Source organism: Bos taurus, chromosome 2, assembly GCF_002263795.3.
Source record: "Bos taurus isolate L1 Dominette 01449 registration number 42190680 breed Hereford chromosome 2, ARS-UCD2.0, whole genome shotgun sequence".
NCBI lineage: Eukaryota > Metazoa > Chordata > Mammalia > Artiodactyla > Bovidae > Bos > Bos taurus.
The window spans coordinates 66,122,424-66,138,432 of record NC_037329.1 but is presented as its reverse complement, the minus strand read 5'-3'; the positions used below and the strand labels follow the sequence as shown (position 1 = coordinate 66,138,432).

At 37.6% G+C, this 16,009-nt stretch overlaps 1 protein-coding gene across 1 annotated transcript in view; it reads right to left on the bottom strand.

The window, feature by feature from the left end:
* Positions 1 to 15,391, bottom strand: part of DPP10 (dipeptidyl peptidase like 10) — a 1,635,137-nt gene extending 1,619,746 nt beyond the window's left edge. The window contains exon 1 of the mRNA NM_001435101.1: positions 15,200 to 15,391. Within this exon, the coding sequence (NP_001422030.1) occupies positions 15,200 to 15,259 (60 nt within the window). The 5' untranslated portion in view covers positions 15,260 to 15,391. The remainder of the gene's footprint in view (positions 1 to 15,199) is intronic.
* Between the last annotated feature and the right edge of the window lie 618 nt (positions 15,392 to 16,009).

The following is a 16,009-nucleotide window of genomic DNA, read 5'->3' as shown; positions in this document are numbered from 1 at the left end:
TCCTATTCAGTGCTCCCTTCAAACATGCATTTTGGACTCCACGTTGTTTCTCCTGATTGAATCTTGGATTCTCAATTCTGCTATTTCCAGGTAAGGCCCATTCATTAGTGATACATGAAGTGAAGTGAAGTGAAATGAAGTCGCTCAGTCGCGTCCGACTCTTTGCAACCCTGTGGACTGTAGCCCACCAGGCTCCTCCGTCCATGGGATTCTCCAGGAAAGAATACTGGAGTGGATTACCATTTCCTTCTCATGAGAAGGATGTAAAATGGTGGTGACTGTGAAAATGTGATACTTCGCAAAGACAAATCTGTCAGCATGCAAATGACTACCTGGAGAATTAAGTGCTTATATGTTTTAGAATGAAGACTCCTTAAATGGTGTGTTTTCCATGAGTAATATTGTCACATGGTATAACAGAAAGAGCTTGAACTATGAAATCAAGGCAGGACTAAGGAGAAGGCTCAGTTCTATCTTTTCTTCACTCAGATCCTTAACTCCTTAATATGTTTTGGTAGAATAACAATCATATCTTCCCTGGAATTTAAAAGATATACTGAATATAGATGGCTTGACTAAGAACCTAATTAAAATATAGGTTCCCACTACTTTATAGAAGGTAAAAGAGTTAAAAAATAAATGAATTTGTTGGTAAAAGAAGTCCTAGCACAGAATAGGTGCTCGGAAAATATTTTCTTCTTATGAAAAATCCCATTCTTAAAAAAATAATTTCTCCACATTTTCAATGACTTTAAAATATATTAATCTAAACACTAATGAAGGAGCTTAGCAATAAGCCAATTCCAGCAGTATTTACACTTTTAAAACTCAACTCTCATGTTCTGTGTGTGTCTCTCACACACACACACGCAGTGGCAGGGGGAGACAAAGTCTTTGAAAAACCACAAATACAATTGGTTTCTTTTCTCAGACTTGCATTTCTCCCAGAACAAGAGCAATGTGACTCTATATCAAGTGAAAGGAAAATAAATATTAGAAAGAATATTCTGAAGCTGTGACATATCATTTGCCACGTTAGATGGCCTCTGCTTATTCATTAATTCAGCAAGTCCTGTTCGAGCATTTGCTTCATATCAGGAATGGTACTAAACACTAAAGTCATAATAACATATGAGATACCGCCTTTGCCTCAAGGACCCTGCAGTCCAGCTAAAGACAGAACGTGTGGTGGAGGGTAGATAGGATGAGGAACAGGGTGAAGGGAGAGGATAAGAAGATAAATATACACAAAGACGATGGTATGCTGCAGGTTCAGTAGAGCACAAAGCAAACAGTCTTTCTGGGCTGGGAAGGAGCAAGTAAGGAAGAGGCAAGCTTCAAACAGAAGGTGAATTATCTACAAGGCAGGTGAAAAGGAGGGACAGAGGGCATCCCTGTGGGGAAAACAGGAAACTTTGACTTAGAACCGTAAAACAGCCAAGAAGCCTGGGTAGTAACAAACACTTCTGTAGAGGTTTTGGAAGCATGAGAGAGCAGAGAGAACAGTACTAAAACAGAAGCCAGGAAATCCAAACTGTCAGCTTGAGCTGTGAAACAAACCTAACGGGGTTCAAATATGAGCTCCACTTCTTACAGTCTGGGAAACTCAGGACAAAGTAATGTCCTTATTTATAAAATAAAAATAATAATCCTTTCCATGAATAGCCACTGTGGGAATTAGATATATCCCATAAAAGCACCTAGAGCTGTGTGTGTCTTGGTATGGTCAGTTCACAACAGTAATGATGAGACAGTGATGACCGTGATCACACGCTGACGGTGGAGGTGGGAGTGGGCCTCTCCTTACCTGGGTGCCTTCACACCTTCTACCATCTAAGATGTCCCTTTCTATCAGATTCTCCACCATGATTACTATTACTTGCCCATCAACTATAAGTTCAAAGTTCACTCCTTCACACAAGTTGGAGTAAGGTGTACTTTCTCTGATCTCTGATTTGAATCCACCTGCAGATACAGGAGATGCAAGAGACGCAGGTTCAATCCCTGGGTCCAGGAAGATTCCCTGGAGAAGGAAATGGCACCCCATTCCAGAATTCTTGCCTGGAAAATTCCACGGGCAGAAGAGCCTCATAGGCTAAAAGCCTATGGGGTCGCGAAGAGTCAGACACAACTGAGCGTACACACACACGTCTCTGATTTCCCAGAGAATATTCACACTCTACTGTCATTAGGACTTAATTTTCCATGTCCTCCACCTTCATCCCAGGCAAAGGGAAAGGAGAAAAGAAGCCAGACTGTACGGTTCTATGTCTTGTGCCTTTTGGTATCCTCATCTGTGCAACACACGCAACACATATGTTCACTAAATGTTTGTTGAATTAACATAGTGATCAGGGAAGAACTGGAAACTAGAATCCAGAAAGTTTCTTTTATAAAATAAAATCCTCTTTTACAAGGGTTGTGATAGGGCATAAAACCAAGATTAAAGGCCTTCAGAGAAGGAAGAGTCCCCCAATCCCCTGTGAATTGGAGCCTCTGGGGGCAGCACTATGGTCGTAACACAAGATAATCACCACCCTTGGTGACGAGCTTCTTCAGCACCAACATAGAGTGAACACAACCTAAATGGGCAGAGTTCATCGGAAGAGGCTGGAGTTGAAACTAGAAAGGTGCTGTGGGAAGCAACAGGAAAATAAAAGTTCTTAGACAATGAGAACAGAGACCATGGTATGGTAAAGAGCTGGCAATGGTTTAGCCTCAGAAAGGAGGCCCATTTTTGTTGGAGAAGGGTCATGGGGTAGGGTTGCGGGGGAAAGAATGCACACCATATGGTCAAAGGGTAGAACAGGGGCCAGGTCAGTGCAGGATCATCAGGGTAAGACTGTTTTCTAAAAGTGATGGTAAGATCTAAACCAGGTGTGCAAATGATTAGCATTGCATTTTAAAACCATCACTCACCTAGAGAGTGGAGAATGTTGGTAAGATCTCCATTACCTTAGAGAAGCCAGAGTTCTCTCAAGTAGCTTCCATAATTCAGATGAAATGTGCATGTACACGGAGTTTGGGTGATTGTTGGTGGAGGCAGAAAAAGGAAATTAGACTGGACATACATTTAACAGGTAGAATGAACAGAATTTTTGATAGATTGGATGATGGATTGAAGAGAAGAGAAAGTGAAAATGTTAGTCACTCAGTCATGTCTGACTTTTTGTGACCCCATAGACTGTAGCCCACCAGGCTCCTCTGTTTATGGAATTCTCCAGGCCAGAATACTGGAGTCGGTTGCCATTCCCTTCTCCAGGGAATCTTCCTGACCCAGGGATCAAACCCAGTTATTCTGCCCTGAAGGCAGTTTCTTTACCATCTGAGACACCATGGGAATGCCTGGAAGAGAAGAGAGTAAAAGATAAGATTTAAGCTTTTGGTTTGAGTCTCTGCAATGAAGATGGTGGTACCATGTAATGATGTTAGGTGAAAGAAGTGTATGTAGCAAGTAAAAAAGTTCTGATTTTCATGTAATAAATTTACAGTGTCTATTAGACATCTTGGAGAAGGCAATAGCACCCCACTCCAGTACTCTTGCCTGGAGAATCCCATGGACGAGGAGCCTGGTGGGCTACAATCCATGGGGTCGCGAAGAGTCGGACACGACTGAGCGACTTCACTTTGACTTTTCACTTTCCTGCATTGGAGAAGGAAATGGCAACCCACTCCAGTGTTCTTGCCTGGAGAATCCCAGGGACGGGGGAGCCTGGTGGGCTGCCGTCTATGGGGTCACACAGAGTTGCACATGACTGACGAGACTTAGCAGCAGCATTAGACATCTACATGACAATACTGAGGAAAGAGTAACATCTGAGGATAGAGATCAAGGAAGCAGCCTGGGTTCTAGATATAAGTCTATAGGTGTTGAGGGTCTGGTAATGAAATCCACAGTATTTTTCAACATCACAATCCAGAGTTACAAGCCAGAGGTACGGAACACCCCTAAAAATTATTTTTGGTGTGCTCACATGTAGTCTTATTGCCCTGTAATAAATGCCCCTCCAAAATATTTTGTGGGGAAGGGGAGTGAAATTTGTTCTGATGTGTCTTTACATGAAACAGCTATCACAGTTTCAATTGCACATTTAACCTTAGTTATTATGTAACCTCTCAACTTTGAAAGCATTTGGGTGTTTAAATGCTCCTGAGGGCATAAGGGCTCCAAGTCCTTAGAGCTAACAGAGAAGAGGTCACTGCAGTAGGCCTTGAGCAATCAAAATTGTTTGATAAAGAATATCATCATTTCACCTCATCTTCATCAAAGAGATGAGCCCAGTGATGTGTGGAAAATGAAAACACAATGCACAGTGATTGGCTACTCAGTCATTTGGTATCAAAGGAGACCAGGCTGCTTGAATGAGACAAACCTGGGACCCTCTCCTCCCACCTTTTTGCTCCAAAGTTATGGAAAATATCTCTGTCATGAAGCAATCAGAGACAATATTGTTTTAGTTTGTTATATCTTTGTTGAAACAGTTCTTAGACCATGGCATTACCTGTCTTTCACAATATGATGTACATTGTATATCCATCAAATTCTAAAATCATTCTTGTTGATCTCTGTGGCACATAATTTTTTTCTCTTTAAAAACCATCTAACATCCCTGACTGTTTCTAAACAGAACCCCACGTTTAGTTGGTTAGCTACCTCCTATACTTTCTCAACTTAGCCACACGTATCTTCATGCACCATGGATCAGGAACTGGCATGAGACAGTTCAAGGCAACAAAAGTTGACAGGAAATATGTGTAGGGCACTTTCTTAAAAGAAACTCAAAGGAAGAAACTTCTGTCTCCACTGAACGTGGTCAGCTCTCAGGTCTGCATACCAATTATGGACCTGAAGCTGCTAGTCTGAAAAAGACAAAGTGTGACAGTGCACAGAGCCTGCGTCCTAGGACACACTATTTGGACACCAGTTACCTAACTCTTGAAGTGCTCTACCAAGGGACTTTTCCTTTTGTGAAACTACTATTTTTTCCTGATTCTTCTAACCAATCATTTAGAATTTTCTGTTGTTTTCTGATACTGTCAGCTAAAAGCACGTTGATTAATTAAACCTTCATATTCTCTAACTTACCCAGACCTCAAAGAACGATAGCCAACACACACACACACACACACACACACACACACAACCATCTCACGGTATTATTATCATGAGATAATTGTGCAGGATGGTTTTATGTGCACATGCGCGTGTGCATGCTTCTTGTTCAAAATGATGCAAGGGGCAAAACTCACCTTATCTAACTTTCTTTTTTAACCTTCAGCTTGTTTGTCTGCAAAGTGAGAATCTGCAGAAGAGCATCTCTAAGAAAACTTTCAGATTTTATGGTTGTGGAAGTGTAGCACATCAAATGTACTTTAATCTTCCCTGTCGTCTCTGAAAAATGGAGTAAGCCTTTGAGATAGACCCTTGGAGCTAATCCTTTGAGAAACCTAAGGTATCTGTATTAAAGAAAACACGGTTTATGTAATTACAAGACTACAAAGAAAAGAATATTCATACCTCTACCTCTGAAATTTCCAGGAATTCTTTATACTAAAGTCTGAAGCCCCTAACAGAGGTCGTCTGTGGGCATTGTTGAAAAGACAAAGAGCAAACAATATACCAGGAAAATGATTATCTGTATATAACATTCAGATATTAAAGAAAAGCTTCTGGTATAGTCCAGCGATTGTCAGTCAAAAAAGACTTTTGAATTCAAAAGTGAAAGTGAAAATGAAGTCGCTCAGTCGGGTCCGACTCTTTGCGACCCTATGGACTATAGCCTACCAGGCTTCTCCGTCCATGGGATTTTCCAGGCAAGAGTACTGGAGTGGGTTACCATTTCCTTCTCCAGGGGATTTTCCTGACCCAGTGATTGAACTCGGGTCTACTGCATTGTAGGCAGATGCTTTACTGTCTAAGCTCCCAGGGAAGTCAAAAGTTACCAGTTTTGAATTCAAAAGTTACAGTAAATTAAAGCCTTTAAAGACCAGCTATTATTAGCATTCATAAAAGTTGGTGGTACTAAATCAAACTAATGAATAAATCTTTTGTTCTTATTAAGATTTACCTTCAGTAACCCGTCTGGCTAATAATATCTTACACTTGGATTATCCTGAAAGATGGACGAGGAATGTGTCAGTCTTCACTTTCTACCTAACTCCTCAGGAATGCTTCCCAAGGTCACAGAATTTAAATCTCATGATCTTATCTTTGTACTCTTTGCCCTTAAGCTTCACCCTCAGGATACAGTCACATTCTGAAAAATAGCACTGTCAGCCCCCCATTTTATACTTGCAACATCATTTTTCACCCCTTCCAATTATTTGCACATTATAGTCAGTTTCAACTCAGCAATGCTGTCATATCAGTTGTATTGCCTTGCTTCTTCCTCTTTTGCACATGTTTTCTCTGTGTCTGAAATATTTTCTTCTATCAGTCTATGAACTCCTCTGTGGAATTCTGTTTTGAGCTTTGTGAATGCCCCTCTGAAACCTTACATGTGTTTCATCTAGCAGTTATCATTTTAGATTGCAACTGCATTAATTTGCATCCTAGACTGTGATTTAAAAAAAAAAAAACAAAACAAGCATTATCACCCTTTTAAACATTAAAATCCTCCTTAACTAAATGTTGAATGACTGAAACAATGAAACAGTGAGTCCTGGTCTCTACCCATCACATCATACTATGTTCACCAATCATTGTCAACGTTTCTTGAGTATGTCTTTTCAATGGATTTTATTTCCTTCAGAGGACATAGATAAAGGAAAACTTTAACCATAGCTCCCCTTCCTTGATTAAGAATATCTGTCTTGCATAGTCTCTCTGCCCTATTTCTTCCACTGTCTCAAAAAATGTATTGAAGTAAAGGGCCCATCTATTAAATACAATAATACTTTTGTGTTATTTAATTTCCATTAAAATAAAGTGGAGTCCATTTTTCTTTAGGCCAAAATCTCAGAATCCAAAGTTGTGAGAAATGGTGTTTTTCAATCCAGCAGCAGTGATTCATCTTGGAAATTAAGGTTTGTGATGAGAAAAAGCCTCACTAAAGTGCCAGAGTCAATAGTCCCCCTACATAACCCCATCAATTAAAATCAGCAGCAACTAGTGTTTGCTATGCTAACAAGAGCCCAAAAGAGGGACAGAAATAGTTTCTGTTTGGACACAGACTTTCCTTAACCCTTATGTAGAAAGACACTCATAATAAAAAACCTATTTTTGGCTTAGAGAAACCACTCAACCTCAAGAGGATTAGCATATCTGTTGTCACAAGACATGAAGCCCCTTTGTCATCTCTCCAAATGTTGTTTACATATTTTAAAGTAAAACAATTCATTATTCAAGGATCAAGGAGGACTAGCGTGATTCTGAACTCAGAAGTCAGACTGCATCTCTTGAGATGAATGAGTTTATAGTCTTCTTTGAACATTCTTTCATTCAAAGAATCTTAATTGAGCACCTGCTAGGCACCAGATATTGGGCTAAACATTGGAATTAACAAAAATAAAAGACAGAGAGCTTTTAAGAGTTCTTTAATAGCTAGTGGAGAGACATATAGTAACAAATAATTTTAACTCAGAAGATGAATTGTTATTAATCAGATATAGAGAAGATTGGGCTTCCTTGGTGACTCAATAGTAAAGAATCTGCCTGCTAATGCAGGAGACACAGATTTGATGCCTGGCTCAGGAAGATCCCCTGGAAAAAGGAATGGGTACCCACTCCATTATTCTTGTCTGGAAAATCCCATAGACAGAAGAGCCTGGTGGACTACAGTCCATGAGGTCATAAAGGAGTCAGACATGACTTAGTGACTGAACAACAACAGAGAAGATTATGTGAGAACACAGAAGATTAGTTGAGACTATGACTGGTTTGCCTAGGGGAGTCTGAGAACTTTCACTTAGAACATTCTGTATGAGGTTTCAAGTGAGAATATGGATTTTTTAAAGGACCATTGGGTGGAAGGATAAATGAGACAAAGGAAACAGTGAGCCCTGAGGTAGTAATAAGGCTGTATCCATATTATGATGAAACATCTCCCCAGTTCACCCACATGTGCAATCCATGCAGTCACCCTCGGTCTCTTCCATTTTCTATAGCATAGCACCAGAATGAGTAACTGCATTTTTTATTAAATTAATCAGTCCTTTAGATGGCATTTAAACTCAATCTCCTTTTCTCCCTACTTTTCTGGTACAGGTTCATGATGAAATCTTGCAGATGTTACTACAATATTAGAAGATACTTTTCAGCTCCCTGGTGACTCCAAAATGAGTTTTATCATCATTATAGTTAATAATAATTGCAAATAAAATTCTCAGCTTTTATGTCATAAAAATTGATTCTCACTATACACCTCTCTATGAAAATGTCATATCCCTTAAAAATTGCTGCTAGAACAAATTATAATACAAAGCACTTACATAGCATTTTTGTTTGGGGAGGTAATTTCAGTTTATTGCCCTCTGTTAGTGGGGAAAAAAGCCCTGACAGGGTTAATTGCCTTCCCTAAGATCACATGATTCATGGTAGTACTGAGGAAGTGAGAACTCAAATTGAGGATGACACTCCCAAGGAAAACCCAACCAATCTGCCTTACATTTCATTCACAGGTGGTAGGGTAGGTTGTGCACATTTGATCTTTCTTCTAAGTGGGAACTGTAAAAACGAAGCAAAATTCTGAAGAATTTCCAAGAAATAATTCTGTTCAGAAGGTAAGTTTTCTTTATTTTAGAGCTTATCACCCAGCTTAAATCTAATTCTGCTATTGGAACACCATACTAGGTCTGTTAATGGGAGGTCAGGTTTGAAGATGATAATTAATTTTGGTATACTATTGCCAATTATATCCTACCAATGTGGCTTATATCCAAGAGCTAAAGAACATTCATGAAGAGGAGGGAAAGGCTATAGTGATATTCCTGCCTACCACTGTTTTGCCAGGTTTCAGAGGAAGCTGGCAAAAAAGGGAGACATTTATCTAGCACACTTTATGCTTAGTGTGACTATGGATCTCCCTAGTTACTAAAAAGTGTTGACTATCAGATGACCTCAAACCAAAATCAGAAAACAGAATCATCAAAAGCCAAAGAAAATGTAAATACACATTTAGAGAAACTTGCTATGAATTTAAAAGACCATCAAGGCTTCCAACCTGATTACCTATTAAACAAGAGTTTAAAAATTGACTTAGCTCATCTTAGAGCAGATAGACCTGAGCAGTCCTTTTGTTGTTGCTGTTCAGTTGCTAAGCTATGTTCAACTCCTTACAACTCCATGGACTGCAGCACATCAGGCTTCCCTGTCCTTCACCATCTCCTGGAGTTTGCTCAAACTTATGTCCATTGAGTCGGTTATGCCATTCAGCCATTTCATCCCCATTTAATAATCATTTAATCAATCATTTAATAACCAGCAATTATATATTTGATGTCTAGTGTATGCAGGGTTTTGTATCAAATAAACCCTGTGAGCAATAGCCTTGTATCAAATAAGACCTGTGTGCAACAGAAGAGATGAACCTGATGAGATCTCAGCTCTCATCGAATTCATGTTAGTTAATGACCCTGAGTATCATTCTGAAGTTCTTCAGGTTCCATCTGTGATACTCAGTCAAATCTTACAGGTGGATCATAGCACAAATGTGTTTTATTTGGTAGTCTTGGTAGTCATTTATCTCTGTGTTTCTGAAATTTTAATACACATCTGAGCACACAGAGGACTTGTTAAAAGACAGATTGCTGGATCCTACTCCCAGAGTTTCTAATTGATTAAGTCTGGGTTGATTAGGTCTAATTGATTAGGCCCAAGAATGTGCATTTTTACCAAATTCACAAGAATGCTGATGTTGTTGGCTCAGGAACGCCACTTTAAGAAGCATTACTTTAACTTATTTATTCTGTGCTACAGCTGTAGAACCATACCTTTTCAGTGACAGATAGTGGTTTGTCATCATAAATGTATCATCAAGAATGTCTTTACTACCTGACCATAAGTTTCTAGAAAATGAAGTAATATTAAATATGTTCTACAATCGTTCAAATTTACCTCAAACATTCTATGACAATACTTCTTTGAAGCAGAAGTTTCCATTTAAATGCATAAATAACAAATAAAAAGAAACTTTCTATTTCTTCTGTTTTATTAAGAAAAAAGGCCAGCAAAATACAAAAATGGGCCAATTATTATAATATCATCACTCTTTACTAAAAAGAAAATAGAAACCCCTTAATACTTTCTTATAAAACAGTTTAATTGACATTTATTTAAGAAAAAAGTATCCTATAATCTTTTAAAATTTAAATTCTTGGCAATAAATTGAACCTGAAAATGACTATGATTGCTTATCAACAGAATTTCTAACTTGTGGTCCAATTCGTGTTTATCATAGTCTGTGATTTTTGTCTAAGCATATGAGGAAGCTGTGTCAGAATAATTAAAAAGAGGTAGACCATTTCTAACAGTGATGAAAAAAATTCTCACACACAATATATTTCATTCAAATTTTCTGTAAGTCTTCTCGTCTGGCTTCTTCAAATATGATCACTTAAGACAATGACCCATTCTCCTAATGGTGAAAAAAAAATAAGTTCCTTGCCAAGTGGAACTGTAGGGCTCACTGAATACAGATGATAACTTTTCCTTTAGTGTGTCTAAGTCTGTGTTGAGAGCATAATTTAATAAACTTTCTTTCTTTTTATCCCTTATGACTAAAGTCCTTAGGATTAAGGCCAAAATCGATCTCAAAGACAAGATACAACTCAGAAGTCTATTATAATCTTTGCACTTAGAATTACACAAAATAGTAAAATTGGGAGGCTACATTTTTCATATTGTGATGACTTAAGAATATTTTTTTCTTAGATGCTTTTGAATTTTTAACATTTAAAAAATTCAAATAATTTGGATATTTAATTATGAAATATTCTTTAAGATTAAATTGCAATACCAACTCAAGTACCATGTGAAATACAGATGAGGTGTCCATCCTTGAAGCACAGGGTATGGAATTAACAACCATAAAGATGCCAGTTGGTACCATTCCAAGCCAGATGAACCATGCCAACTCATCACAATGCCACACTCCAAAATTTTCAATTTACTAAACACAGAAATCATTTTCTAACCACATACATCCTTAAGTCCACAGATTTAACAACAAAAAAATTTTTCATTAAATTTTCATTCTGTCCTACTTTATTTTATACCCTGTTTCTTATAGCATAATTTAAACTGGGGCTGTGGTTTACAGGTAGTAGGGGAGAAAGTATTTACTAGTATAATAACATTTTAATATTACAATATAAAAAGACAGCCAAAATTATGAAAAGAGTTTACCTGTTCATAGATGTTCTACTTCCAAGGCAATGAAAATCCTAAATACTCATTCAAATATATTTTGCAAAATGTTTCAGCTACTCCAGCAGGAATAGAATGAAATTAAGATTTTTAGGCCTTGAGATCCTTTTCTATGTAGGACTAGGAACCTGGGTTTGAAGGTATCAGTAGAATAAACCAGGCAAGTCTTGGAGAGAGGAAAGGGAAAGAGAGAGACTGATATGAAAGGCTCATGGATGGGAAAAATAAGGTAATACTGTGTACTGCATTTGGAAGTTACCGTAATAAAACATACATAATTCTTGACCTGGGAATCACCAACCCTAGATAATTTATGCACAACTTCTAACTTTTAAAGAAGGATGGAGTATTTCTTTTACTACTCTTAAACATAGATAGATGTTAGATTTATATTAAAATATAAAAGAATTTTTAAAATCTTTCACACTTTTTAGGCAAAGTTCTAAATTTACTCTTCCACTGCGGGGGGAAAGGCAAATCAAGTCCAGAGATTTGGCTGGGAGATTTGATTTGCTTTCAGTGTAGTCCAGAGAAGGCAAAATAAGGAAGAAAAAAACAAGTTTGTTGCCCAAGGTGGGGATAATTCTTTAGAAATCAAATTTATAATAAGCCAAGATTAAATCTGTATTTAGCATTCCCAGATAGTCTTTGAAAATTTTCCATTACAAATCTCACAGTGAAAGATCTTTTTAGAGTGCTGCTATACAGACGGTAAGGTTTGCAATCATTTTAGGAAAAGCTTTACTGCTTTGCAAGTTCTAAAATGGGAGAGGACTTTATGAGTGCATTGTATTCCACATTCCATCCAGAGTGATCTGAGAACCTGCCTAGCACCATTATTTGACTTCCTCTGCTCTATTCTCTCTTATCTTTTTTGACTGTAAGAAAACACCTGCTCAAGCACATCAGGAAAACTGTCTTGACTGGTTGAGTTGGAGAATGGCCAGAATGGCAAAGACAAATGTCCAGGCACCTGAATAACGCTGACCATTTTATCTCATTTTGACTCCTCCGAATCCCCTTTTCTCCAACTCTGTTACTACCATGACCACAAATAGTTTTCACTAGCAATAGTTGCCAGATTTGACCCATTGCACATATCATTGTTTTTTTAAATACTTCTAGTAGGGAAAAATACACACACACAAACACACATACACACTTGTTCTTTCTCCACATACACATTTTGGCCTTTAAAGCTATTTTTAGCCAATTCAATTCATTTTTGTTCATTCCCACTGCTTTCTTTTTAGAAATGGTTAAACTATCAAGAGAAGGAACAGCCAGAATTTACTATACTGACAATGAAGAACAGCTGCCTACAGGTTTATTACACTGAACTATGCAGGGATAGTCCCTAGAGGTTTTAGAATTTCAAAGTGCAACAGTTTACAAATTCTTAAGTATTTGGATATTTCTAGAGCCCCAACTGGGTCATGTATCATTATCTACAGGCCAGCTAGATTTCATAAGTGAGTTTTATTGCAAAGTTTCAGATAGTAACTTTAAAAGTGAACAAAAATTAACTCTGAAAAACCATGCTGTAAACAAAACAAAATAGATTCCAGAGGTTCAGAGTCCTTTGAGCCTCAGTATTTCATAACTTCCCAAAAACCTCTCCTCTTATGGTTTCTCTTTAGGTTTTTACTGCCTTTTGTTCATAGGCTAATGCATTACCTAAATATAGATAGCCATTTTAGTATAAATTCCAAAAGCCATAAATGTTTCATAATTGAGCATATAATTTGAAGTAAGAAAGCTTTTCCACTTACTGTTGCAAATTGGAAAATACTCAAGTAATTACTCCCTTAATAGTTCAATGCTTGTAACTATATATATACTTTAGGAACATCACAAGTATCTTTTGCTCCCCAGAGTAATATCAAGGGGGGAGGGGCACAAAACAACTTCACTTGTCCAATTAACCAAATCACCCAGAGGTTTGATTCAAGATTTCTTAATGAATTCAAGATTCATTAATCCATTAATATAATACTCTGCTAAGTGGTGGGTTGTCCAGTTTTCATGATGCTTTTCACTTCAATTCAATGGCTGCAGTTAGAATGAAAAACCAGCATCTGCAAGATCAGCAAGATGATGCAAAACCTTACACTAGATGCAATTTTTTTTCTGTCTCCACAGTTTGTCTGAGGGCAGTCAATGCCAGAACACCAATAGGGAAGTGATTTTCAGTCCCAGAAAGTAGCATTCACTTGCCCTTATTCAATACATAAAAGGGCAAACAAAACACTTGATTCCTATGACCTCAAACACTTACACAGAAAGCCACCAGCCATTTTATGGTTTTCTAAACATACTCAAAGGTAGATTGCCAGATTGTAACTCTACCACACTTTAGACTACAGCACGTATTTCCCACTAGAGTTTATATATCACAGATGTGAAGTATCGTATATACTGTTTGGGCATTTTTCAGTAATGGTACTCATATAATTGACATACGTGGGAACCTCACATGCAGAGAAAAACTTATCCTAAAGCTCAACATTTTATGTCTAGACTTGGACACAGTGCAGAAAATCCAATGCTGAAAAATATTACACTTTTGCAATTAGAGATGGTATAAATTATCCTGATAATTTGGATTCTTCATTATTTTAGTTAATTCTATATGTTTATTATGATAGGAGTCTATGCATCATTTGATATATCCTGGAGACTTCATTGCTTTTAAAAATAATTGCAGATAAATGGAAGAAAGTGTTCAGTTTATGGTCTATTTATCACTGGAGGACTCTGACAGAAGGTAGGTAAGTTCACAAGAAAGAGACTTATTGCTGAAAATTATATTCCTTTTATGATTGCAGTCTATGCAGTATTTTCAAAGGCCTTAAATATAACTCCCAAATAGTATAATCATAAAATGAGTCTTCTCAAATTTTGGAAACTCAACAAAAGGTATGCATTGTATGGAAATTAAAGACCACAATAATTAATTTTGATCCATCAGGCTGTCAGTTTCTTCTATAAAAGAGTTCCAGAGGAACCCATTACTCTCCCCACTACACAAATGCAAAGTACTTACACAGATAGTAATCTAATAAAGATAAATGGCAAGATAAGAGTAAATTCTTCAGTAGAAACCTGATTATTTATAAGTCCTCATGACCATCCCAAATAAGACAAGGAAAATGACATAATAATGAAACAGAACAGTAAAATTCTGAGTTGATCCTTTTCATTTAACCATGTCAGAAAAAGACTCAAATTTAAAACAAGCACCTGTCTTAAACAGTGTCTCCAATCACCTTACTGTTTCTGAGTTGTATGGTGGCATATATAAGGACATACATTTTTATACTTCCTCTAAACTCTTTTACACACTTTATAGTCACTTTAGTATAACTACCAGTTCAACGCTCAAATGAAGGATGCACTTTTCTTTGGAAAGAATGAGAAGTTCCAAATCCATATGACAATGAAACACTGTAAGAAAGTCTGTATTCAATTTAATATCATATGTTTCCAGCAGTTTGCAAATCCTACACCAGTTCCATCAAGAAAAACTGACATAGATCAGAAACTCTTCTAGAGGCTCACTAAACTTTGTTTCTGAAATACACCGTTGATAGATTCTAAGTCAAAAAAAGCCAAAGTCATCAAGGCAAAACAGTTATTTAGTGCAAACTACTCTCTCTATCCCACATACATATGCAAATGAACCAAAAACTACTCAGATCCACCTTCAATTCAACTCAAACCAACTAGGTATCACCACTGTCAGTGCCCTGCCATACCAATGCACATGTTTGAGGTAAATGAATAAATCTACATTCGCAGAAGCAGAGAGAAGAAAGAAAACCTGGGTCCTACCTTGATTGTTTTCGAGGGCTGACACTTGATGTGATGGGACACGCTGGCAGTTTGGTTCATGTTTCAGGACCCTGGACAGTGCACGATCCCAGGTGGAGTTCCACGATGAACTGGAGATCAGTTCTCCTTTACTGGACTTCAGCTGGGGCTGCTGCTGTTGCTGTTGCTACTGCTGTTGCTTCTGCTGCTGCTGCTTCTGCTGCTTTCTCACTCCGGAGGCTGAAACGCTGTCAGATTGGAGGGATCTGTATCTCACTTAGCCCTAAAAAAAGCATTCACTTGGTTCATCAGTCTCAAAGCTCTTGGCGATATGGAATAGAAAACTAAAGACTGTTTCAATTCACTTGCACTGTACCTTTTCAGTACTGAGATGTGACAGCTTCACAGTACAGCCAATGATCTTGGCTCTCACTCTCTTTTCAAAGGGATGAATACCAGAAAACGTACAGAAATCAATTGCAGTACCACAGTTTAAAGGGATATTCTCAACTCCCCTAATTCTAACCAGTTAATGCTTTGTTTTTAGCGTGAACTAAATCTTTCTTCTTTTTTTTTTTCTCTGTATCCCTCTCCTGATTTTTTAAACCATAATTCATTCTCATTCTGATACTAAATCTTACTTCTTTCAGGGTAGCGTGTGAAATCAAACCATCAGTAAATGCTGAAAAGGACCTGTTGCCTAATTTAAGATTGGAGGTTTATATATCTGTATGGTAAAGGACTGGCATTCTCTACCCATATTTAAGAAATTCTGCAGTAACAGTCAGCCAAGACACTGAATCTTCTGTAAGCAGGAAGAAAGCCTATGAT